Consider the following 25,878-nt stretch of genomic DNA (forward strand, 5'->3'; position numbering starts at 1 on the left):
GAAATTGTTAGATCTGGAAGTTTTAGTGGTGAAGTCAAGGACAGTTGACTTCAAGAATGTCAAGCATCTGTGAAGGTGCTTTGAGATTGTGGGATTAGGACACTAACTGATTACCATTGGGCATGTCTATACGTGTTATTAGTTTGCAGCAATAGACTGCCGCATATCACAATAGAGTTACTGCTCCTGGGTATGCCATTTGCTTGGGACCGCAGCACATTGAACCGAGTCAGATCAGCCCTGGAGGGGTTGGAGGTCAGCATGAGTTACTCAACATGAAGAACTCTGCATTTATTAATTTATGTAACCCGGGAGATACTCCAAGAGGTACCCCCTCTCCAACTGAAGGAGTCAAAGCAGGTGAACAAGCACTGTGGGAGGTGTGGAGATTCTCCTCCCCCTATAAAGCAGAGCCAGACCATCAATGTGGACTTATCCATATACCTTTTAATACTGGGAACATAACGGTATAAAAATCAGAGGGTATAGTGGACACTACAGTGCCCCAAGGGGGCAGGATTCAATAAAGTTTAGACACTTACAATCATTGACAAAAGACAGGGTTAATAAAATATAAAACACAGACAGCAGAACAAACCATATGGGTTGGTGAAATAGAGAGGCACAAAATGTAAAATGACAAGGAAATATAGGGCCTAGAGGAAGAGAAATGGGTGGGGGGGGGGGGGATGGGGGGGGAAAGACACACAATGGCCCCTTTCCACTACAAGGAAATTTGCTTCTCCTTAGTTCACTCACCCCAAGTGACCTTAGCTGGTACTTGAACTCAGATCTCCCACATGGTATACAGAGACATTGCTACACAGCCACCAGTAGTAGCACAACTCTAGCCTGCTAGGGGTTTTGACCTTCCTGGAGCCCCAGCCTTACATCAAGCTGCCTGGCCTCTGATTGGAGGAGCTGGAAGCAGAGATGGGAACCTCTCAGGTCACTGCTCAGATCCCTGCTGGAGCTGGGGAGCCTCTCCTGCTGGCTGCAGTCTCTTGTAGGGGATCCTGGAGCCCAGTGGGGAGCCTCTCCTGCCAGCTGCACTGCTGAGGGTCCCACTGCTGCTTGCAGGTCCTGCTCCTTCAGCTCTTCTGGGGCAACTGCTCCTACCCCACTGGCTCAGCTCTGTGAAGCTCCTTCCTTGTTGTCCCTCACTGGTCTGTCCTGAATCAGCCCACGCTGCCCCTTTTATCCCCCTCCAGGTGACCCAAGGGGCCAATCAAGGGACACAGGGGGGTGAGTCTCTGGGGCCTGATTGGTGCAGAAAGGGAATCCCAAATCCTCCAATCATCTTTTACCCCTTCAAAACCCCTGGGCCAAATCATTACCAGATTGGTGAGGAAAGGGAATCCCAAGTCCTCCAATCATCTTTTGCCTTTTCAAAACCCCTGGACTAGGTCACTGCCAACTAGCCCGTCACATCTACTGTGGCTTAATAGGGCGCCACGTGTAAACACTTATGTTTACTGTCGATGGAGCTAGTTAGGCAGCTCCACAGTAAACATCTCATGTAGATGTGCTCAGTGATTACTTAAAGAGAAGCAAAGCAGTTAATTTTGAAACTTTACTGTGACAGTTCAATTGTCAATATTATTTATTGCAAAAGAGAGAAACAGCAAACATTTAAAGGAGGTTTCTGATTCTAAATGTGACTATTTATTTAACAATATAGAAGGTTTGAAACTTGGTTGTCTGAGAGATTCTCTACTCCCTGTGATATTCTTCACTATAGCTGAAATTAGCTAAGGTCCTCAAGCTGTAAAGACCTGCAATATAAAGGAAAAGGAGCTGCTGATGGGGTGTTCTCTGGGAGAGGCTTTCTATTTGAGATCACAGGCTCTGCCACTGTTCACTAGAACCAATTTAGAAAGGTAGTTATCCATGTTTGTCTGAAGTCAGAGAGAAGGCAGGGCAGGGTAGCACCTTGAAGACTGACTAGTTCAGAGAAGCTTTCATAGGAGACAGCCTACTTTGTCAGGTAGTATCTGATGAAGTAGGCTGTTTTCTATGAAAGCCTGTGCCTCATTGAACCAGTCCCTAAAGGTGCTATCTGCGCTACCTCTAGTTTAGAGGCCTGACTTGTGAACTTTTCAAATCCATCTTCTGTTTCTCTCTGTTGAGGCAGCTGTGGAGAGTATGGAGTGAGGTGGAGATTTATGGGCAATCCTTTGTTTACATTGTGGCTTTTAATGCCTGAGATGGGTGTTCAGAGCACTGGATAGGTGCCTTCTAGGTGTACTTAAAATTTTTAAAGAAATTAATACATAAAAGATAATGAATCATAATGTATAATTGGCATATATTTAAGAAAAAAGTCATCCTTAAAATTATTTTATTTTTCTCCTCTCTTTCTGCAGACAGGACAGGATGGGTCATCACAGAGACCTACACCCACCCGCATTCCTGTGTCAAAAGGTATGAAAGCAGGAAAACCAATAGTGGCAGCCCCAGGAGCAGGAAATGTGACAAAATTCGAGCCTCGTGCCGAGACTCAGTCAATGAAAATAGAACTGAAGAAATCTTCAGCCAACAGCTCTACCTCCCTGGGCGGGGGGAAGGGCTGAGGGCAGTGACTAAGGGGGTATGTTGTGCAGGTTTTACTGCTACCATGAAAATCGGACCCCTGTCTGTTACTTGCTAGTGTTTGCATATACTAATTACATCCTGAAGCTGTCACTCATAACAAACTAATAAATGTGCATCTTGACTATTGAATTTAACAACATCCTCTTGTTTCCATACTGGGGTTAGAATAGTAGTTTTACACTGGTTGTATGCTAGTAATATATTTCAGCCAGTTAAGTTAGGTTGAGCAATCTCATTTAGATATTCATCTAATTCAGGGGTTCTTTAACTTATTTGTAGTGGAGGTCCCTTTTTAATAGATTATCTTGTGGCACTGCCTTCTGCCAATTCACTATTGCATGGACCACTTTCATTGCCAATCATGATCACATAACATTCTTCAGGCAACTAAAGCAACTGCTTGTTTAGGGAAGTAATGATAGCAAAGCAGTAAACCATATTTTCTCACATATAGCCCGCCCACGATCCAGCGTGTGCCTAATCCAAGTACATAACACACACCCAGCATGGAACACTGAGTCCAACCCTACGTGCTGGCTTGATCCAACCTGCCATGTCTGGCCCATGTGCCAGGTCTAAGGCCGCATGCTGGCTCTGTACCCCCACTCCCCCCACACATCAGTGCAGTCTATTCTATGAGATCTGGGGCTCACTGAGTGACCCTGTGTGCTAACCTGATCTGGTGCATGGGCCCATGTCATCCAGCCAGGGAGTTCCTCAGAGGTCCAGAAATTTGGCAGTGGGGAGTGGTGGCAGCATGCATTACTGTGGCTCAGGGAGTCATGGAAATGAATGCTGTCACCACTTCCTCACTGCCAAATGTTTGGATCCCTTGGGATCTGTATTTCTCATGTGTAATGCACATACTAATTTTCCCCAGCTGGCCTGGGGGAAAGCCATATATGTGTTTTATGCAAGAAAATATGGCATTTGCAGTTCTTTTTAAATAAGGCCTAGTGGCTAGAAAAGAAAAAGGGGAAGAGCCAACTCCATGTGACCAGTCATGTCTCTGTAGTCCATTGCTGTTTGACAGACCACAGCTTCTCATCTAATTGACTGATTTATTATAGCCAGAGCTGGGGCCTGACTAAAACCGTATTGAATTCTATGGAAGTCATTACACTGAATTTACTGGGTTTTGGATTAGGTCCATAATGGGGAATTGTGCTATAGTCAGACTCCAGCTGCCAAAAGGTTTTCTTATTTTAACATAACCCTTAACATATACTTAGTGATGAAAAATGTTCAAGAACTCAGCTGAGATATAGTGTTGGAGAAAAGAGGCTTTGTTCATAATTGACCCTGAATTCCAGCGTGTTCCCTGAAGTTTGATATGTGTCTATCTCAGATACCAACCCTATTCATGGCTCTGTGGAGAATCATCGTTCTTTTCTTTGTGATTTTGTTCTGGTTAAATTGGAATGTTTGCATTTTAAGCATGTTTTAAGGATTTGCTTCAGCATGGAAATGGGTGTGGATTTTATTTTATAATAATTGTTGTTGTGGCTGTGTTTTTTCAATGCACCGCACTTGTGGACATTTCCATTTAAAGTTCAATTTCTGGAGAAGGAAGGTAACAAAAGAAACTCTGATTAATTTGATATACGAGCTTTTGGCCAGACTAGAGGGTGCACTAAAAAAAAAAAAATGATTGAATCAGTTAAGTGAGCTAGTAAGAGTCTAGCAACCCTGGCTGCCTTACTAGAGGAGAGGAGAAAAAGGAAGATGACAGCATGAAGCATACAAATATAGCACACTGTACATGGAGGACAGGCAAAGCTAGTGGCTACTGCAAACTATGTGTAGTTCATTAGACATATAGAATCAATGAAATGAAGCAACAGGTTAGGGCAGGAGTTGGAAACCTAAAACCCACAAGCTGGATCTGGCCTGTGACGAGATTTTATTTGGCTCACCAAGCATGCTAAAAATGGATATAATCTTTCCCACTATTAATAGGTTTTGTCCCAGAATGCCTCATCTAGTGGTGGAATACCTAACAGTTACCATCTCCAGTTTGCCTTAGGATTCAGCCATGTTAACTCAGCCTGCTGTTAGTGAAAGATCCCTGACCCCTAGGTTAGGGGATTAGTTTTTCTTGGTGTACAGGGAAGACGTCTTCCAAGGAAAAACTGTCAGGGAGGTCAGTAAAAATGTGAGCACTCCAGGTATTGTTTAGCCTTTGAAGCAAAAAATCATAGGATTAGAAGAAAACTCAGGGGTAATCTAGTTCAGCTCCTGTACAAATATAATAGTTGCTAATTGTAAATTGACAAAGTCAAGTGGGCAAAGTTCCAACCTGAAGTTGTTGTGAGGAACCCTTTGCAGGGCTCAAGGTGAGCAAGTGTTGATGTAAATCATTCGTCACCAACTGGTTGATTGGGATTGACTGGTGGATCCTGGAGCCTCTTGAAGTTGATCCTGGGCTGTGGGGGCTGAGTGCATGCATGCATGCGCATGCCACCCCTCCCAAGCCCAACAGGTCAGTTGGTAGGGGAGGAAAGGGGTGGAGGCCCAGGGGGCATGTGCAGTGGGGCTTGGGGTGCAAAGCTCAGCTTGCAGTGGCAGCCTGGGTGGAGCGGGGGAAAGAGCTATAGGCTGGAAGGCTGCACCAGACTGTCCCGCCAGACCTGGCCCATTCTGTGCTCAGTGGTGGCACTGGGACCAGGGATTGGGGGGCTATGGCCCCCCTCTGTGGCCCTGCTCCCAGAATTGCCGCCGCAGGTAACTGGCTTGAGTGCAGCCTGGCTAGGAACAGCCTGGCACTGCCCTAGCCCCAGCCCAGCCCACCTCATATGTAGATTTTGGGGTATGTGTACCCTCCCTTCCCCCCATGCTCCCTGGATGAGCTGCTCACAGCATCATCCCCCGCCCTGCCCCAGCTGTGCAGGGCCTGCCCCTCCCTAACTGCTGTTGTGTGTGTGTGGAGGGGGCAGATCAAGGCCCCAGCAGTGAGAGATGGAGTGGGGCTAGGGCTGGGGCCTCAATCTGCCCTGCCCTCCCCATGGCCTTCTCTCCTCCCTCCACCCCTCCCCACAGACTTACCTGCTGGGTTGTGTGTGTGTGGGGAGTGGGGGGTAGGTCTTCCGTTCATTTTAAATTTCAAAAGTGATCAACCTAAAAAGGTTGGAGATCACTGATGTAAATAGTTGCTGTAAACAGTTTTGTAAGTAGGACATCTAGTTGCCTATCACCCTAGGGGAAGATGAGAGTCTGAGCCTGGCAGCAGAGCACAGATTGCACCCTGATTGGTCCCTGTTGACTTTATATTTAAATGTATCAGGTGCATGTTGTCTCCAGGTTAATACTATAGTTTTGTGTAAGTTTTATGGAGAAGGTGGCAGACTGTGCTGGAGGAGAAAGGCTCTGAGAGCTGGAGAGAGAAATGTGTAATCCCATGGAGGACAGAGAGAGAAAGGAATAGTCCCCAGGAGGAGAGAGCAGAGTCTAAGGAAGGCAGAAGAACTGCAGTGGCACAATAAAGACTGTTTTTCTGTAGTTTAACAGTCTACTGTGCTGTTTGGGTCAGCCCTCTAACTTTGAAGAAGGAATCATTCCAGGAGCTGATCAAAGAAGGAGCTCTCTGAGGTGGGGATGCTATGGATCACGGGGGAAACCAGGGACAAAGAGGAGCCAGGGTCTCAAGCTAGAGGCTTGCCCCTCGAGAAGCCATGACAGGGCTGGTTTCCAGGGGTCCTGAAGGAGGGAGACTGAATAAGTATTCTTCTTAGGGAGTTCTGAGGCAGAGCTTCATCCGAAGGGAGCAATCCATGACAAATCATTCCAGACAAATGCTTATCCAGCCTATTCTTGACAACCTGCGAGGAAGGAAGGAGATTTCACTACTTCCCCAAGTAGCTAGTTTCATTGTCCTCCTGTTCTTACATTTAGGAAGATTTTCTGGAAATATGATTTAAATCTGCTTTTGCCTCAGTTTAAATCCATTGTGATGTGTCCTGCCCTCTGCAAGAAAGAACAATGTTTCTCCATCTTCTTTATGGCAACCTTTCAACTATTTGAAAACTTATAACCTCATAAATCTGGAAATTTGAAAATTCCGGTTTTTTGAAACTAGAGTGGTGGCCAGTTGCGGAGCGGGGTGGGGAGGAGGTAGTGGTGGCAGGTCCCAGAGCAGTGGCTGCATGTGGAACAGGGTGGTGAATGGTGGCAGCAGCTGCCACATGCAAACTTCTCCCTCCACGTCTGAGGGGCAGCTCAAAAAGTGCTGGATTTTCAAGAATTCCAGATTTTTGAGATCCAGATTTATGAGGTTATACTGTATCTTGTTCTCCTCATTTATTTTCCTTTTCTCCAAACTAAACATATTTAATTCCTTAAGCCTTACCTCATATGGCTTGCTTTCCAAGCTCGTTATCATCTTTATTGGTCACTTCTATATTCTCTCCACTTCTCTGCATATATTTTATAATCCAGTGTCCAAAACTGGACACAGTATTCCGGCTGAGGACTAGCTAGTGCTGAGGAAAATGGTACTCTATCCCTGAATTTTATCACCTTTTTGTGTGATAGGATCATGTAGCTGACTCATGTTGAATCTGCAATCCACCATAAACTCCAGTTCCTTCTCAGCAGTCCTGCTGCTAACCTAGTTTATCCCCCATTCTGTAAGTTGCTATTTAGTTTTTCCTCCTTATGGGTAGCACCTTACATATGTCTGTGTTCAATTTCATGTTGTTGTCTATAGCCAAAATTTCCAATTTTTTCAGATTCCTTTGACTTTTATTCCTTTCTTCCAAAATGTATGCAGTCCCTCCCAGTTTTGTCATCTGCCAATTGGATCAGTAAACTCTCTTAATCCATATTTTAGGTTGTGACCCTACTAAAGACCCAGGTGTGCCCCACCTTTCTATTCTTCATCAGAAGAACATTTTGTTTATGGAAGACCATCATTAATGTTCATTTTTTGGGATCCCACTTCCAAAAAAAATTCCACTAGGCCTTGATTTTCAGTTAACTCCATTAATTTTGGAGTTGTGGGGAATGGAACATCTGAAAATCCAATCCATATTTTTTAAAATATTAGTTCCTAATACTGTAGGATAGAATTTGGAGGCTGTTTCTCAGAAACCAATGTATAGCTGGAGATTCTGGGTAGAAGTGTATTAGCTCCTCCCAGTTAAGTTATTCCTAATAAATTCCCAGTGCCTCAATTTGTTAGTGACTCATTGCTGATTCTTTTGATTTGTAAAATGATTTAGTTTTTCTCAGAAGTTCTAAGAAAACTTAATATGAAGCCCCTGATAATTGTTAATATGAAAGCAGAAACAAATCTTCCATTCAGTTCAAGAGTCATTTAAAACACTGCATATATGAGCCCCAAGCTAACATCCCTTGATATAGTGGTGACCTACAGTTGGCTTAGATTTTCTTTTTCAGTGCTTTTTAAAAGGTACTAGCTCTTTTTGCCTTAACTGTATCTACATCTGAGGCAATAGCTTAAATATGTCTGTATTTGGCTAGGATTTGAAAAGACAGCATATCTGAAGAAACTGTCAGCATTATAGAATGAGAAATCTAATACTTATAATGTAGCACAGCAGATCCAGAATTGCCAAAGCAAGGTAAAAGATTTGGAGTTTGAAAAAATCAGAAATGCACGGTGAGCAGAACTGACAGATCAGACAAATACCCTGTGGATCCAGATGCTGAGATCAGTGCCAGGACAATCAGAAACAAATTCTGATCCCTACCAAGGGGCAGGTCCAGGCGGGTGCAGCAGTGCAGTTGCAACAACTTTCCACCACTGCTTTCCCTGGCTAATCTGTGGAGAGGGGAGCCCCAGAGCCTCTCCTGCCCTGCTCCATACTGGGGGGTGGTGTGCTGTACCCCCTTCTAGTAAATCCTGGATCCGCTCATGTCCAGGCCCAACCTAACAAAAGGCCAGAGAACTGAAACCTGACAAAAAATATTCCAGAAATGTCCTGGATAGAAACTTTGTGAATGTTGATTGCAAAATATCTTGAAAAAAATCCAACCTATGAACTTCGTTTAAACAAATATTAGCAAGAGGAGGGCGGGTCCCTGTAATTACAAGGCTTCTTGAAAGGGAACAAAGATAAAGGACAAGGGACTGGGGCAAGCCAAAGGTTATCATAAATTAATGTAAGTATTAATGCGAAGAGTAAATTAATCTAAGTATTAATCTGAAGAGTTCAGGCAAAAATATTTTGTGGGGTAAACAGGTTGCCAGAAGTACCTTATATATATTTGCATTAACTAAAAATATACTTTTAAACTAAAAATTTTTAACTAAAAATTATACTTAGGGGAACTCAGTGTATTGTAATTTTTTTCCCCACATACCTGATGTTCTCTGTTTTTAGCTTAGGAAAGAGAAATTGGAAAAGAGTTTAAGGAGTTTTAGAAGTGAAGCTTGGCTTTTGTATCATATTGATTTCAAGTGCTATTTCATATGAATCTGGAGGAAGTTATTAGTTAGTAGTCACTAACTAATAACATTAAGGCCAGGTACAGACATTACACATAAACCGAGCTAAGTGATCAGAAATTGATCTAAACCTGTAACCGTACAGAAGTTCGGTGCACACAGATCAGCCTACAGTAGAACCCAGTTTAAGAAAGACTTGCTTTGATGTGCACTCAAATCTAATTTATTTAAGTTAGACATGTAAATCAATTTTCTGTACCAGATTCCTTATTGATTCAAGTTAGACTGCTGCCCTCCAACATATCAGCCTTCTTTGAGGCCCCCCGCAATCCCCACCTCACAGGGAGGTGCAGTAGCATTCAACCTGCACTTGGCTGCTCCAGCCATGTGCCCAGTGGGCCTTGCCTCGATCTCTCCCAGAGCCAAGCCAGTACAGACCCTCTCCCCAGTTGTGCCTCCTGCCTCTGGCCTTGTATCAGCTTCTAGCAGGCAGCAAGGGAGAGAAAGGAAGGGTCTGTTTTCCCTGCATGAACCCCACGACCTGGACACCCATGTCCCTGGGCTGTGCCCCCACACTCCGTCATGAAGTACTCCACGATGTAAACAGAAACCTGACACTGAGCCCAGGAGAACCCCTGTGGCTTGGGCACAGCCCCCTAGAGCCCAACCCTGGCTCCCACACACCCAGCCAGGGAACCCCATGCCCCCATGCTTAGGCCCAGCTCCACAGAGCCTGACCCTGACCCTGACCCTGGCTCCACCTCCCCAAAGCAGAAGCTGGTGCATGCATGTCACTTCTGATGGATCGGGGTGGCAAGGGGCAGAACATTAGGACTGAGCCTGCGCAAAGTCAACCCTGTGACCACTGCGGCTTGGCCGCTGCTGGCAGGTGCCCATGGGCTCATGCTACAAGGCTATCTTGGCTGGCAGCTACACGTCCTGGAGTACTAGGGCAGGGCCTGGGAGGGTGGGAGTGTGCTTGCCCATGCCCAGCTACCAGTCAGGGGTGGCCCATGCACTCGGCTGCACTCCACAGTCTCTGGCAGCCTGGTGAGCCTGTGAGGCATGCTGGGAGGCATGCAAAAGCGCCCCCAACCTGCAGGTCTCAATCAGTGCAGATAACCTACGTGTCTCCCCACTAGAAGGTGAAGGGTATACCAGAGGTTGGCAACGTTTTGGGCCAGAGAGCCAAAAACACTCTCAACCTTGACTTATAAGATGTTGGTGTGCTAGATGTGGACAGCAGGGGAGCTGCCAGGGCCTGGATCCTGGTTGTGGCAGCATGGCCCCAGCCCTGTCCCTGCTGTCCGCCCCAAGGCACAGGTGCCAAGCAAAATGCCTTTGCGTGCCATGCTCTGGAACCCATGCTGGGGGTTGCCTACACCTGGTGCATACATTTTGCTACTAATCTAAGCTAGGCTGCTGACAGAAATCCACGTAACTTAAATCAATTCCGCTTCGGGCTTTTTGAACATCTGTACTTAGCCTAAGACTAACCACTCCAGACCAGATCCAAAAAGAGACTTGAGCACTGACACTCAAAATTTCTTTAGATCAGTCTTTAATGATCCTTCTGCGTTACCAGCTAAACTTGGAGGTGCATAACATTCGTGGATCCTCAGTTTTTTACATTTAGTTGCCTGAAATTCTGTTTCCACATGTTCCCAGAAGTATCTCAGCCTTCAGTGTGCTGAGCAGCTTAGCATCCTGCTCACACCTAGGCCAACTGGGACCCATGCTGTGGCCTGTCTCCTCAGAGGACTCAGTTCAGTGTACATTCTCAAACCATGCCCCAACAGAGCAGGCTCTAAACAAAGTACAATGATGGCCCCTACTTTATTACTATTTGGTTATTGGATAAAAGGGAGAATCTCCCTTAGACAGCTTTAAAAATGTGGCCCCTACTCTGTTTTATAGAGAAAGGGCATAGGCAGCTATCAAAGATCGCAGCCTTTGAATCCTGAGTGGAGGCAGCCTCTCAGGTACTGCTGAGTTGGAAGCCAAAATCCTGGAGAGATGTGAGATTTAAGATACTTGCTATCCTCGGCATTGCCCTGTTGGGTAGTTTTCAGTAGCTCCATGCTTAGAGTGATATTTTTTATGGATTCTATTTTAAGGCACTTACATTCATCGCATTTAGATATCTACCAGAAATTCAGGATTCTAGTATAGGAGCTGGATGCCCAGAAGCTAGGCATTGCAATGTTCAGCATTGTGGCACCAAAGTCATTTTTTTGGATCTGGACCGCAATTTTTTGTAAATTGTCTAGTGCAAGAAGCATGACTTAAAATGTCACTATCTCGGGGACAGAGCTCAATAGAGAGTCATTTTATATCATAGCATCTCTATGTATTGTTAAGGACAAAGTAGCCTCTTTGAATTTCCCTACAGACATTTGCAAATCCTTAACACATGTTTTCCACTACATTACATAAGGCCGGATTCTGTCATTCATATTTGTATTGAATACAGTTTACGACTGTGAGGCATGTCTGCCATTAACAGAAAGATTAATTGGAATAAAAGTGAGAGAGAAACTGCAGAACTTGGCCCACAGTTACAAGCTGGTTCTAATCTAAGGGATTTCTCTCAGATGCTGAAGTCCATAAAATTAACAATAGCTTGAATTGCTAGGGAGACTTTACCCTTACATTTTATTATGCCATCCATTTGATTAAAAAGCAAGCAACACCTTATGAGTCTTATGAATATGTCTGCACAGTAATGCATGTCATAATATTTAAACCTCAAACTGTTTACAGTAGTTTATAATTATTTTATTGTGCATAACCTCTAAAATAATATTGACCTGTGAAAGTTCATGCCAGTTATGGGCTAAATACCATATTATTGCCTAGAATATGTTACATGTGTTCTAGAATGCTGTCAAAAGTAACACTATTGTTAGGTGATTCTGGTCACAATTTCAAGAACAGTAGTCTACTGTCCTACTGTGTTTCAGGTTTTTGGCACAGGCAACCATAATAAGGATCATTTTCAGACCAATTATATGTTCGTATCACACATCAGTTGCTGATCCCATTGAGTCAGTTAGAAACCTGTAGGTTGCTGGCAGCGATAGGGAATGTTTTTCCCCCCTCCATCTATGTGAGCAATTCCCATCCCTTTAACTGTGAGTGAGCTCTTGCAGATGCAGCTCTCAGATTTGTAATTATAGACGTTGACTTCATTTTCAAACCACCCTACTGCTTAGTTTCTGCTCCTATTCGCATGTTTGGAACATGTCATCAAGGTTAACTACTTTCAAATTTGGAGCTATCAGCTGAGAGACCAAAACAATGTATGAGTATATCTGGATTTATTTTTCTTGGATTTCTCAAGATAGAAGCAAAAGCAGATCTTCATCTTAAAAACTATTTTAGACAGGATGTTTAAAATAGTAACAATAATATGTGGAGCTCTACCTTTGCCACATGACCTTATGCTGTTTCTGGTACATACATTTTTATCTTGTGTCATTTGGTTCTATCCATTTGTGTAAATTGTAAAAAAGAAATTAAACTTCAAATGTTAAAGTGTCAGTTGATGTGCTTTATTATTGGAATTGATCAGATTTTATGCCAGTTGTTTGCTGTGAGCCAATTTAATCTCAGTTACTTCAATGTATTGCAGAGTTACAGTGAACTCTGATTTACACCTTCATAACTGAAATTAGAATTTGGCTATTTACATACAGATGCCTTCATTTACTTTTCTTACAAATAAAGTAAATTCAGTTTTGTTTATTCAAGTGAATTTGTAGCTCATTTATAGCACCAATCAATCATCACATCATTTCTGACCTTACAGTCAGTTAACCAGGATTTAACTGGTCATGCTATTATTTGGTACTTCTGAACCATTTTCAAACTGGAGAGGGTCATAGTGCCTCACACCTATACCAATGGGGCCTTCGCAATGACAGCAAATGCCCTTGTGGACAAGTTCAAGCCATGTCCCACATTGTTGACTTGTGTCCATTTACTATGCTACCCAGTGGTCTTCAAGCTCTTTACACTGGTGATGATATTGCCTTAAGATGGCTGAAACAATATGCTGAAACTGCATACACTAAGTAAATATATAGGACATGCTATCTCTCTTTCCATATGCAAGTTATCCCTTCATCAGATTGACAGAATATATTTTATTAAAATTTTAATCTGTTTGGGTATCTGTTTTAAATAGCTAATATTTTTTTTCTGACACAAAGACAAATGTTTCTTTCTACAATGCAGCTTAAAAAAATTAAATATTTGTGCACATATTCTAGGTATGTGCAGGGGTGGATCCACCAGGATGTAGTTGTGCAGTTGCACCCCTCTGATTTCTGGTCCACTCAAAGTTTAAAACCAGCTGTCTGACAGTAACAAAAACACTTTTATTCAGACAGCAGTGAGGTTAACAGATGATATCCTTGATTCCTTCTAAATGCTTTATTCTACAAATGTTAATGACCCTCTCTCTTTTTTAATGGTCTTTAATGGTTCCACTAATAAAGCTATCCTTTCTTCTGCAATTCTGCTGTCTATTAGCTGCTCTTGGTAATGTAGCTCCTGTTTCACAGCACTGTGGAGAATGTTTTAACTCTAGCTAGAAACATTGACTCAAGTGTTGAAGTAACTCAGTAAAGCACAGTCAAAATGCTCAGGAAGGTTAGATTTTTTTTATAAATCTGAAGATGTATATTTAATTACAGACTAATGAAACAGTATCATTTGATTATTTTTGCCTGTTTGTTGTGTTTTTAGATCCACTTATAGGGTGTGTCAGATAGATTAATGAACAAATGAATAATAAAAGGAGAAATGGTCTGATTTCTTGATGCTCTCTGTAATCTCTGACTTTCTCCTGCATAACTGTTGTATTTGATAAAGAGTAGGAAAGTTGACAATAAAACCAACTCTAATCTTGCTTTTCAGTAATTAATTTGGCTTGTACAAGGAAAATGTCATTTTAAATTTAGATTTTGTCTCCAAACTCTGTGCATTTATATCTAATGTAAATACTGAATATTAAAGACCGCTGGCTTTTTAGAATGAGCTCGTTTCTCCCACTGAAGTTATGGGAGTTTTCACCTAAGAGTAGAATTTGACTCTAAGCAATTAGTTTTTACTGTGCCACACATTCATCAAGAACTTGAAGTTAGAAAACAGCAGTGGTGGTGAAGGTAAACTTTTACTGTAGTTTACAATTGTTTTATGTTCTTTATTCAATTCTGGGGGGAAGGTAGATGTGTCTGGCTGAAAAGCTTTTGTAAATAATAAATGTGGAAAAATGTTCTTTATTTGAGAACTGTCCTTGTTTCACTTGCCTTCCAACATTCCTGATTGTCTGCTCTACTCATTCAGTAAATATGAGTAAGATAATTAAAAGATGCCATCTAGTGGCTTGCTTGTGGCATAAAGGGAAAATGAAAACTATACAAATATTTTTAGGGCTGTCAAACGATTAAAAAAATTGATTGCGATTAGTTGTGCAATTAAAAAATTAGTCACAATTAATCACGATTTTAATCGCACAGCTAAAAACTCAAAATTATGCAGAAAAAACCTTAAAATAATGCAAAATTATGCAGGTACTTTGTATGGTTGTGGGTATGGGGTGTGTGTTGGGGAGAAAATTATGAAGGTGTGGGGGACTATGGGTGAATGTGTGGAGTTTGGAGCCTGGGGACGGGGGATCCTACCCCTGGCAGGATGCGGGGTACTGTGAGTCAGGAGTAAGGGGCAATAGCAGGGCTGGGGGGGCCTGTGGCTTGAGAGTGAGGGGCAGATGCACAAATACACACAGACAGCACCCAGCAGGTAAGTCTGTGGACGGGGAGGGCTGGGGGGAGAGGGAAGGGGGGGAGGCTGATTGAGGCCCTCACGGTGAAGGAGGGAGTGGGGCAGAGGCTGGGGTGAATGGGGTCCTGGGTCTGGTCATGCGACAGAGCCATAGGCGGTTTGTCCAAGGGTACAGGGGGCACAGTTCCTCGCTGCTGCATGCAATCCTGAGGGCAGCATGGGGAACACATACCCCCTGATACATGCATGGGACAGAGGCAGGCAGCCTGCTGTGAACTGGGGCTCTGCACCCTGTTGCCTTCGTCCTGGGTGTTGCGCAATGCAATGTGCCTCCTGATGCTGGGTAGGCAGGGGACACACAGCTAGCACACAAGTCCTGGGGCAAAGGCAGCAGGGTATAGCACCCCAGCCAGCACAGGCAGCTTGCCTCCATTCTGCACACAAACTGGGAGGGAGGGTGCCCCCCATGCCTCCTCCGAGGGTGCATGCAGTGGCAGGGAGCCATGCCCCACTATGCCCCTGGACGAACTGCTTGCAGCTCTGTGCCACGACTTGTCCCGGTCCCAGGGACCCATTCACTCCAGCCTATGCCCCACTCTGTCCCTCACCATGGGGGCCTTGATCTGCTCCCCGTTCCCTCCCCCTCCACAGACTTACCCATGTGGTGCTGCTGTACATGCAGCATGCAGGCTGTGGTTGTTTGTGTGTGTCAGTTTGTGTGCGCCCAGGCTGCCCTGCACTCCTCTGCACTGCCCTGCTGGGTGCCCCGGATGTAGCGGAGCACAGCCCAGGCACAGGCTCCAAAACCACATGCACAGTTAATGTGTTAAAAAAATTAATGCAAGAACCAATTACACATTAATCACGTGCGCTGTGATTAACTGGCATCCCTAATTTTTAATATATTTTCAGTTTTCCATTATACAGTTCTCAAAAATCAAATATTTTAGAACCATTATTTAAAAATTAAACTTGGACACAACTTCATAAAAATATAATTGTGGCAAAGATACACAGATACTTTTAAAATAATTTTTGAAAATCTTATATATTATATTTTTAGGGAAGGGAAGAAAATCACTCTTACTCCTTAAGAAATATACAACCGACTGATGTCTGAAAGGATATTATATGCATTTCTAATTAATGGTTAACTATGTTATTTTATTTCAAACCTTCACAGATATTTCAATTATTTTCAAGGTGTATTATACATTCAAAACTACACTGATGATGAAGTTCTTAGTAAATATCATGTTGTGCGTAATAAAATGTACTACTTCAGATTAAATTACTATGATTATTTAATATTTACAGTAAAATATTATAATTAAATATCAGTGCAGAGAGACTGATTAGGATAATGGACCTTGTATATTAGGCACAATACAATCCTAAACTCCAGTTCTGCAGTCTTTTTACACATTATGGATATAATTCTTTTGGCCATAAACTTAATGGCAGAACTAAATGTGAAAGAATGTTATTTAAGAACTATCCTTGTTTCTCTTTCCTTCTTACATTCCTGATTACTGGTTCAACAAATATGAGTAAATAATTAAATTACAACCAACAACCCTAAAATAATTAAGATATAAAATGTTATGGCATAATGGGGAAATAAAAGCTGAATAAAAACTGGCCACACATTTTAGTGAAAAAATGTTTCAAGAAAAAATGTTGATTTGTCTAAATCAAAATGTGTTGCATTACAGTTTTGACAGAAAAAGTTTCTGTTCCAGGACTAAGTTTCTTGTCTAAGTAAGAGAGGGCCATAGCCACATACAGACATCCCAGAAGAGCTACAAGTATGTTAGAGAGGGCATTCAGCAAGATTAAGTCCCTGATCTGCCTGATTCAGACTAGGATTTGAGCCTCAGTTTTATAACAGTTAGTTTATCTTGTTCAACTATATTATTATTGTTCAACTATATTATTATTGCAGCAGAGATGTGGTCTGAGCACTGAGTAGGGAGCCAAAGATATGTGAGTTTTAATTTTGGTTCTAGTAGTCTCTGTTTTGCCTTGACTAAAACATTTATCTATCTCACAATATTTTATGAGGATTAACTGTCTCTAAGATGTTCTGAAAATAAATACTATAACATGCCAAATTTCATTTTAATATTTTTATTTTAAAAAACAACCATTAAAATTTGTCTTATTTACCTTCTTATAACATCAAATATTTTCCTGTCTTTTCTTTTAGAGAGTGTCATCATTCATCAGTTACGCATGAACTCTAGATGAAATACTACATCACATGTATTCTGTATGTGTGCACTTCCTTACTACACCAGTTGGATGGATCACTGTTGGAAGCTCTCTACCATTACTGCCAGGGGCTCCAATGCTACTGATTACTTATGGAAATATCTATTGCTTCCACTGGATATTTTGTTTTGTTTGGGGTTTTTTTCTTAGACTTTAAAAAATGCAATGGCATTGCTAATGTTTTCAAAGTATATAGTGAGAGAGAGAAGCAGTTTTGCTGCCAAATGAATTTTACTCTTCTTTTGCAAAGCATAAGGCACATGCTTGATTTTGTTTGGTGTTTGCTATATAATTTATTTTTATAATACACTTTGTAATGTAATTTTCCCTAAGCCTTCCAATTTCTATTGTCCATGGCACATTTATATGTAGAACACACTGTCAAATTCTGAAAGTGTTGATATTTTTCTATTAGAGAGCCTGTAAAGAAATTACGTTAACAACAGTGCATTTTTAAATGGAAGACGTACTGTACTCAACAGAAATTTTCCTGCCCCCTTATAACTCTGTGAGACTAAATGTTCTGAAGATTGCTGTACAGGATATACTGTTATAAGTTTTTTTCTTGCACTGTGCAGTGGTTTGGCATAAAACTGAGTACTAAAATCCAGAGTCCTATAGTACAACCTGACTTTATAGATTGATTTGAAATACTGCAAACCAGTGTTTGTTAAGCTGTGATTTTTTTTTTTACAACATGTGTTTTTACTTCTGCCTGTACCATAAGGTCAATTTTCATTACACTGTAACAAATAAATTTTCACTAGTATGCAAACACAACTGAATGTCTGAATGGTAATACTAATTTCAGAAGGCTGACCCTCTTTCAGTTGTTTATAGAGAAGGACACACATGATTTGGGCAGTTGCTGCTCTTAGGTTAGTATATGGTACCATATTAAAGTGCATATTGCATACATACGTAAAGCTGACCCTGATATTGTAAAGTGCTTTAAAGAAAAATCCATTGCCTGACAGAGCTAATGATATTATTGTTTCTAACTGTGCTTTCTCGACACTAGCAAATGAATCACAAACTGAACTTAGATTTTATATCAGCAGCCCTGGAAAGCTGGAACATAAGAAGCAGAGAAGTAAGGATTCTATGGCAGCTCTTAAAATAAAAATGTTATTTCACAGATTTTTTAGTAAGATGTAATACAACTGCATACAGTATAACCTCATAAATCCAGCATGCTTGGGACCGAGCACCTACCAGAAATTTGAAAATTCCGGATTTTTGAAATGGGGGCGGCAGCCGGTCGTGGAGCAGGGAATGGGGGTAGTGGCAGCAAGTCCTGGAGCAGTGGCCGCACATGGAGTGGGGTGGTGGATGGCAGCAGGAGCCACCACATGCAAGTTTCCCCCTCTGCGTCTTGGGGGGACTGGGGGTTGTGGCAGCTGGTCCCAGAGCAGCAACGTGGGGTAGTGGATGGTGGTGGTAGCCATCACGTGCAAGCTTCTGCCTCCATGGCTGGCAGTAGTGTATTTTTAAAGAGTGCCGGATTTTCAAGAATTCTGGATTTTTAACGTCTGGATTTATGAGGTTATACTGTACTATGTTTTCTGGTATTTATTTTCATAAATAAGTATTTTTATAATTAATTAGTTGTATTATGAATTGTTGCCATATTTTTAGTTTGCAGTGGCTTCAAATTCTATGTTGTTAAGGAAAAATTTAGACTTCGTACCTGTTGGCAGGGGTTGGAATATGGAGGGATGGTTCAGGATTAAAGAATGGATGCATTAACTGTTCATTTCTGATAAAATGAATGGTGAAACATTTCAGTTTTCCTATTCTGACATAGTCAAAAACACTATTTAACCTCATGCTGAAATGAATAGAGCAGTTAATCTCTCAGGCTGTCTCTGGACTTGGAAAGATAATGAAGTGTTGATTTATAGTCATTCGGATCATGTTTCCAATATTATTTTCTCAGTAATAAGAAACAGGATATTTTAATACCAAAACTTACATTCTGCACCACATTTCACACCAGCAGAATGGTAGGATATGCTGCTACCTATACACTGTATATCTTTCTGACAGCATTTTTAAGCTGTTTTATGTGACACTTTGCTTCCGTGAAATTGTAATATTTGTTTGTTTTGTATAAACTTTATATGAAGTGAATTCATTTCAAGTGGGTATAAAGTGTCATGACACGGCAGTTACAGCATCTAGAGTGGATACAATCAATTTAATTTTTCTTATGAAGAATGAACCCTGCTAGGTTTTGGCTGTACTGGAAAGAGCTTTCTTGTTTAGTTGTTTGGCTAAACCCTCACAGTGATGCTGTAGCTTACATAATAGAAGATATTGCAAGCATGTTCCACAGCCTTCTGAACCTTATTTGTAAATGAATCACCACCTAGATTAAAAATGCCTTTAATTTAATCTGTAATAAAACTGGCAGTTATCTGAATGAATACAGCAACCCTATCACAATGAAAGTGTAGAAAGTGTGTTTTATTTGTTGAAATTTAACAACACTCCAATATATTTTGCTTATGGCAAAAAATATTGTGCCTTACTGTAGGAACTTCCCCTAACTCCTACCAAAGACACAATTTGTAGAACTTTAAACAGTTAAAGTGTTTTTGTTTTGTTTTGTTTTGAATCAGAAATGCAGCTAGGATTTATTTTCATGTATTTATTTTTAAAATATTTTGAATGAACTGTAGTATCCATATAAGTGGGAGACATATCTTACTGGCTGTAACCTAAATGCAGTAAAATGCACGTTGGAGGTTTTCCATACACGTTAAGATTGTAATATTTGACTGGCACACAGATGTATAGTATATTTTGTAAAAAGCAAATGTCATCTGCTCGAAATGTATTCCATTGCAGATGCCAAGTGAATTTCACCCTGTGAATTAAAGTTGCTGCCTAAATCTTTAAAATACAGTCTCATCCATACTTGAATACTGAGGGCCTGAACACATTACATGTTCACACTAGAGGAAACTGTTTTTTGCACTAGTATAAACCCCTAACAATGTAAAACTGGTTAGAATCTAGTGTACAGTTACCCTGGAGAAAAATGGTAGTAAAAATAAATACAGATGGAGGTGTTGTGTCTGCAGTTATCATAGGTAGTCATTCAGTCATTGCAAACAGCCTATTATATGTGCCTCATCAATTAGTGTTGAGGTGCTTTAATAGTGTTTACTGCAATGGCTGCTTCAGGATCCTTGCCCGTCTGCTCTGGATTCCTGTGTAATTTACAATACTGTAAAAACCGATATGCATTAAACTGGCAGTAATCTGGCCTTCCATTCAAAATATGAAAATTAAATGTAGTAGCTATGTAATTACCTTCTGCTTTTGAGTACTTTGGGAGAAAGAATAGTGAAGGATGGCACTGGGGAATTAGAGACCATTCTGGCCTTGACACCTGGAAAAATCATGAAACAGGCCCTCAAGGAATTTATTTTGAAGCACCTAGAGAAGAACAAGGTGATCAGAAACTGCCAGCATTGATTCACCAAAAGCAAGTTGTGTCTGACCAACCAGATTTGCATCTATGATAGGGTGACACGTTCTATGGAAGTGGACAGCAGTAGATGTGATATACCGTGACCTGGTCTGCCACAGTATTCTTATTAACAAACCAAACTGATGAAATACAGGCAAGATGAAAGCATTGTAATGTGGCTATTTAACTGGTTGCATCATCATGCTCAGCGAACAGTCATCAATGACTCAGTATCTCGTTTGGAGGAGGTATCAAATGGGGTTCCTTGGGAATCTGTCCTAGCTCAGGTATTGTTCAACATTTTCTTAATGATTTGGATGATAGAATTGAATATATACTTAGAAATTTGCAGATGACACTTAAGTTGGGTGAAGTTGAAGACATTCTGTAGGGTAGTACCAGAATCCAGAATGACCTGGAAAACGCGGAGAAAATGCCCACAATCAACCAGCTAAAATTTAATAAAGACAAATCTAAAGTGGTTCACTTAGGATGGAATAACTACATGCACAAATACAGACTGAGGAATGACTTGCTAGGTTGCAGAACTGAAGAGAAGGACCTGGGGTTACAACAGATCATAAACAAAATATAAGGGAACAGGGTGCTCTTGTTGTAGAAAACCCAAAAGCAGGCCGATTTGTTTTAACAAGGGTGTCACTTGCAAATCAAGAAAAGTGATTCTTCCAGCGAGTCTCTCCACTTTTGGACCCTGCACTTCAAGGAAGATGTAGTAGACAGACTGGAGAGAGTTCAGTGGAGAGCTACAAAAAAGATTAGAGGCCTGGAAAGGATGACTTACGCGAGATGGCTGAAAAAGCTAGGATAATTTACTCTGGAAAAGTAAGAAAGTCTCTGATAGTCTTTAAATACTTAAAGGATGATTATAGAGAGGACAGAGATATATAATTCTCTATGGCTATATAGGACAGGACTTGGAGCAATGGGTTCAACATTCAGCAGAAGAAATTTAGGCTGGATATTAGAAAGAACTTCCTGTTTATAAGGGTGATCAAGCACTGGAACAGGAGAAGTTTTGGACTCTCCATCCCTGGAAATTTTCAAAAGCAGTTTAGACAAATACTTGGGTGAGATGGTTTAGTCAGGGATGGTCCCACCTTGAACAGGGGGCTAGACTAGATGACCTTTTGAGGTCCTTTCCAGCCCTACTTTCCTATGATCATATGTTATATTAGAAATATTCTTTTCATACAAATACAGTTGTTAAATAATCAGTCTTCCATTTTACACCTCGGAAGCAGAGAGTACAATGAACTTTCCCCTTCCTTTGTGTGCTTACCGGCGTAATTGCAAACAGGTAAATACAGTCTGTAGAAACCTATCCCGATGATACTTATAGTAATTAAATTCAACCTGATCCACTTCAATATCTTACTTAGGCCCATATAATGCTGCTGGGAAGGAAGGAAGAAGGGCCTGTTTGCTGTCTCACTTCCTTCCCCAACCCCCAAAATTACACTAGGCCTGTCTTAAAGCATCAGACTAAGGAGAAAAACAAATCACTCAGGTCCACTGAGGACCCAGGAACCAGGTGAGGGGAGGATTTACCCCCTGCTGCCCTTCACTTTGGGTGAAGTTACACATTACTCATAGACCATACTAAATCTATGGAATATTAAATGGTGTTAAAGCTACAACGTGCTGTGAGCAGTTGCACATGAAGTAGAATTACTATAGTTCCAATTCCAAAACAAAGGGCACCTGCTGGGGGGGGAACCTCACTCCTCACCCGCAGACCCCTGGCCCACATGGTGGCTCTCACTCCCCACCCACAGTCCCTCAACCCCGCCCCATCCCTGGTGGTGCCCCTCACTCCCAACACGCATCCCCCTGACCTTGCCAGTGCCCCTCATTCCTGACACGCAGTCCCCCCCAACCAGGCCAGTGTGCGGCAGCTCCGATTCTTGCGATTGCTGGTAGAGCGAGTCTGGCCCCAGCGCGGACGGCGTGGCCACCCGGGAAACATCTCCCGCCCCGCGAGCAAGGGCACCGACCCTGATGCTACCACCCCAGCTCCCCGCTGCCCTCTGGTGAGACCAGGCTACGGAACCCTAGCAAAGCAACTACGCATGCGCCACCCCAGCTGCGGGCCCGCTTCCCCCGGACTGCGCACGCGTAGTTGCTCTGCTAGGGTTCCGTAGCCTGGTCTTCGTTCTTGCTTTCTTACTTCCCCTTGGCGCGGCGAATCATTAGCGCGCCTCTCAGCTCCGCCCCTTTTGCGCAGGACAGCGCAAGACCCGGTCACGTGGTCGCGGTGTACGGTGACGCTGTTGTGTCGTTGCAGCCCCTCCCCCCCCTCCCCGGCGCGAGCGGCGGCGGCCCCCGGAGCCCTCGCCATGGCGGTGAACTACAGCGCGAAGGAGGATGCGGACGGGCATCCGTCGGGCGGGCTGGGCGCGGCGGGGGGCGGCGCGGCCAAGACGCGGAAGCCGGACAACACGGCGTTCAAGCAGCAGCGCCTGCCGGCCTGGCAGCCCATCCTGACGGCGGGCACCGTGCTGCCCGCCTTCTTCGTCATCGGCCTCGTCTTCATCCCCATCGGCATCGGCATCTTCGTCACCTCCAACAACATCCGCGAGTACGAGGTGCGGTGTGGGGCTGGGCTGGGTGCGTCTCCGGCCGGGCCGCCCTGTCCCTGCAGGCGCCTCCGAAGTATACCCGGGGGAAGCCGCCGCGGTCCTGTCCTGTCCTGTCCTGCCTGTAGCGTGACCGCCGGTTTGGGCCTCTATACAGGGAGGTGTGGGCAGGGTGGAGACAGTCCGCGGGGGGGCAGCGAAATAGTTTGGGGGCCGGGGCACAGGGCTGGTGAGCAGAGGCTGAAGGACCTGGGCTTGTTCAGTCAGGAAAAGACAGGAGTGAGAGGGGATTATATAGCAGCCTTCAGCTGCCTGAAGTGGGGTTTGAAAGCGAATGGTGCTGGACTGTTCTCAGTGGTGGCAGATAACAGAATAAGGAGCAATGGTTTCAAGTTGCAGCAAGGGAAGTTTAGGTTGGATATTAGGAAAAACTCTCTCACAAGGAGGGTAGTGAAGCACTGGAACAGGTTACCCAGAGAGGCGGTGGAATCTCCATCCTTGGAGGTTTTTAAGACCCAGCTAGACAAAGCCCTGGCTGGGATGATCTAGTTGGGGCTTTGAGCAGAGGGTTGGACCCAGTGGTTCTCAACCTTTTTTGTACCAGGACCCATTTGTAACCATAGGTGGTGAGTCCTGACCCAGTGCCCCTCGCTCCTGACCTGCTGCCCCCCACTCCCAGGCCCCCAGTGTGTGAGGCAGGAAGGCCCCAAGCAGCCCCTCACAGGCTGGAGCTCTGGCAGCCCGCAAGGGGGAAGCCACGGTTTCCTACATTTTTCTCCTTTGGAGGAGAATCCATTTTTAAAGTTTGCTCACAACCCTTTCATATATTCTTGCGACCCACTTTTGGATTGCAGCTTACAGGTTGAGAAGCGCTGGACTAGGTGACCTCCTGAGGTTCATGGATTCATAGATTGTAAGGGCTGGAAGGGACCTCAGAAGATCATTGGGTCTAGCTCCCTGCACCAAGCAGGAAAGAAAACCGGGGTCAAGTGACCTCAGGAAGGTGACTGCCCAGTCTCCTCTTGAAGATCTCCAGGGTAGGCAATTGCACCGCCTCTGGAGGGAGTTATTCCATGTTGTGGACACCCTGGCTGTGAAGAAGTTTTTCCTAATTTTGAGCCTGAAACAGCCCTTCAGGAGTTTGTGGCCATTGCTTCTGGTTTTCCCCAAGGGTGCCCTGCTGAACAGTTATTCACCAAGCTCTTGATGTATGCCCCTGATGTAGCAGTAAGCTGCTACCAAGTCCCCTCTCAGCCGTCCCTTTTTTAGGCTGAAGATACCCAAGTCCCTCAGCCTTACCTTGTATGGCTTGCCTTGCAAGTCTCTGATCATACAGGTAGCCCTTTTCTGGACTCTCTCAAGCTTTTCTACGTCGTTGTTGAAGTGCAGCACCCAGAACTGAACGCAGTACTCCAGCTGCGGTCTCACCAATGCTGAGTAGAACTGAAGAATCACTTTTTTGGTTTTTTGGAGATGCATCGATTGATGCATGCTAGAGTATTATTTGCCCTGATGACTACAGAATTGTACTGCCAGCTCCTGTTCATACTGTGGTCAGTTATTACCCCCACCTCTCTTTCATTTGTAGTGCTGGTCAGATTGGCATTGTCAAGCCTGTAGGTGTGCAGGGGATTGTTCGTCCCCAGGTGAAGCACTTTTTGTTTCCCGATGTTAAACCTCATCTGGTTTTGATCTGCCCAACTTGCCAGCCTGTCTAGGTCTGCATGTATCTGCAGCCTATCTTCAGCTGTGATCACGCTTCCCCATAACTTGGTGTCATCTGTGAACTTGGCCAGGTCTCATCCAACCTTAATTTTCTATATCGCCCTTGTAGCACAGTCAGTACCCCACAGACACACTTCACTTGAAGACTTTTAAGCAGCTTGATCTAGCCTGACCATCCTCTATAGATACTGGTATGGCCCATCACCCATATGTCAGTGCCAGGATCTGGTCCGCAAGGGTTTTTGGAGGTTTTTTTTTTTTTTTTATCCAGGCATCTGCAAGTTGATTTATGGGGTAACTGTAATACTAGGGGAACTTTGAAAGTGGAGAAGATGATTGTTGTTTTAACAAGTTGATTTAGACGACATGCCTATGTACAAGGAGAAGTTCAGTGCTACCTTTTTTTGGCTGCTGTGGCCAATAATGTCACTTATAAATGTGTGTGCATGTGCATAGCCACAGCATGCATGCAGTCACTGGGGGGCTTGGGCAGGGGAGTGGCTTCTGCTGCTGCATGTACCTGCAGGGGGAGGCATGTGGGGGAGGCACCTGCCCCCAGATCTGTGAGTGGGGTGCGGGCAGGCTACCACTGTGTGCTGGGGCTGGGGGCAGCACTGGGCTCTTTCTGGTGGTGGGGCTGGTGCTGGGCCAGGGCTGCATTTGGGGCAGGCAGCAGCAGTGCTGGGAGGAAGGGCTGTGGGGGGTGGCTACAGCCACCTCAGAATTCACTGTAGCCTCCCTGAACCCCCACTCCCAGTGCTGGTGCTGTCTGCTCCAAGTGCAGCCCTGGCCCAGTCCCCCCCCTCTCACCAGGAAGAGACCAGCACTGCCCCTGTCCTCAGCTCACAGCTGCAGCTGCCCTTGCCTCGCACAGATCCAGGAGGCACATGCCCCCCATGCCATCCCCCTTCCCTCCCCACATTGCCGACTCATGTTCATCCTGGAGTCAATAATGACTCCCAGATCCTTTTCCACCTCCGTGCTGACAAGAGGGGAGTGCCCCAGCC

General features: G+C 43.7%; 2 protein-coding genes across 4 annotated transcripts in view; both read left to right on the top strand.

Moving 5' to 3' along the window:
* Positions 1 to 18,120, top strand: part of FILIP1 (filamin A interacting protein 1) — a 251,595-nt gene extending 233,475 nt beyond the window's left edge. For 2 of the 3 annotated variants that reach the window (XM_019520460.1, XM_019520462.1), the window contains one exon: positions 2,367 to 3,563. In XM_019520460.1, coding sequence (XP_019376005.1) covers positions 2,367 to 2,573 — 207 coding nt within the window. In that variant the 3' untranslated portion in view covers positions 2,574 to 3,563. Of the gene's footprint in view, positions 1 to 2,366; positions 3,564 to 17,003 lie in introns of those variants that run through there. The other variant, XM_019520461.1, reaches the window with a different exon arrangement.
* A 4,727-nt stretch (positions 18,121 to 22,847) lies between these two features.
* Positions 22,848 to 25,878, top strand: part of TMEM30A (transmembrane protein 30A) — a 43,810-nt gene continuing 40,779 nt past the window's right edge. The window contains exon 1 of the mRNA XM_019520463.1: positions 22,848 to 23,155. Within this exon, the coding sequence (XP_019376008.1) occupies positions 22,907 to 23,155 (249 nt within the window). The 5' untranslated portion in view covers positions 22,848 to 22,906. The remainder of the gene's footprint in view (positions 23,156 to 25,878) is intronic.

The sequence above is a fragment of the Gavialis gangeticus genome, unplaced genomic scaffold (genome assembly GCF_001723915.1).
Source record: "Gavialis gangeticus isolate Ggan-Ray unplaced genomic scaffold, GavGan_comp1, whole genome shotgun sequence".
In the NCBI taxonomy this organism is placed as follows: domain Eukaryota; kingdom Metazoa; phylum Chordata; order Crocodylia; family Gavialidae; genus Gavialis; species Gavialis gangeticus.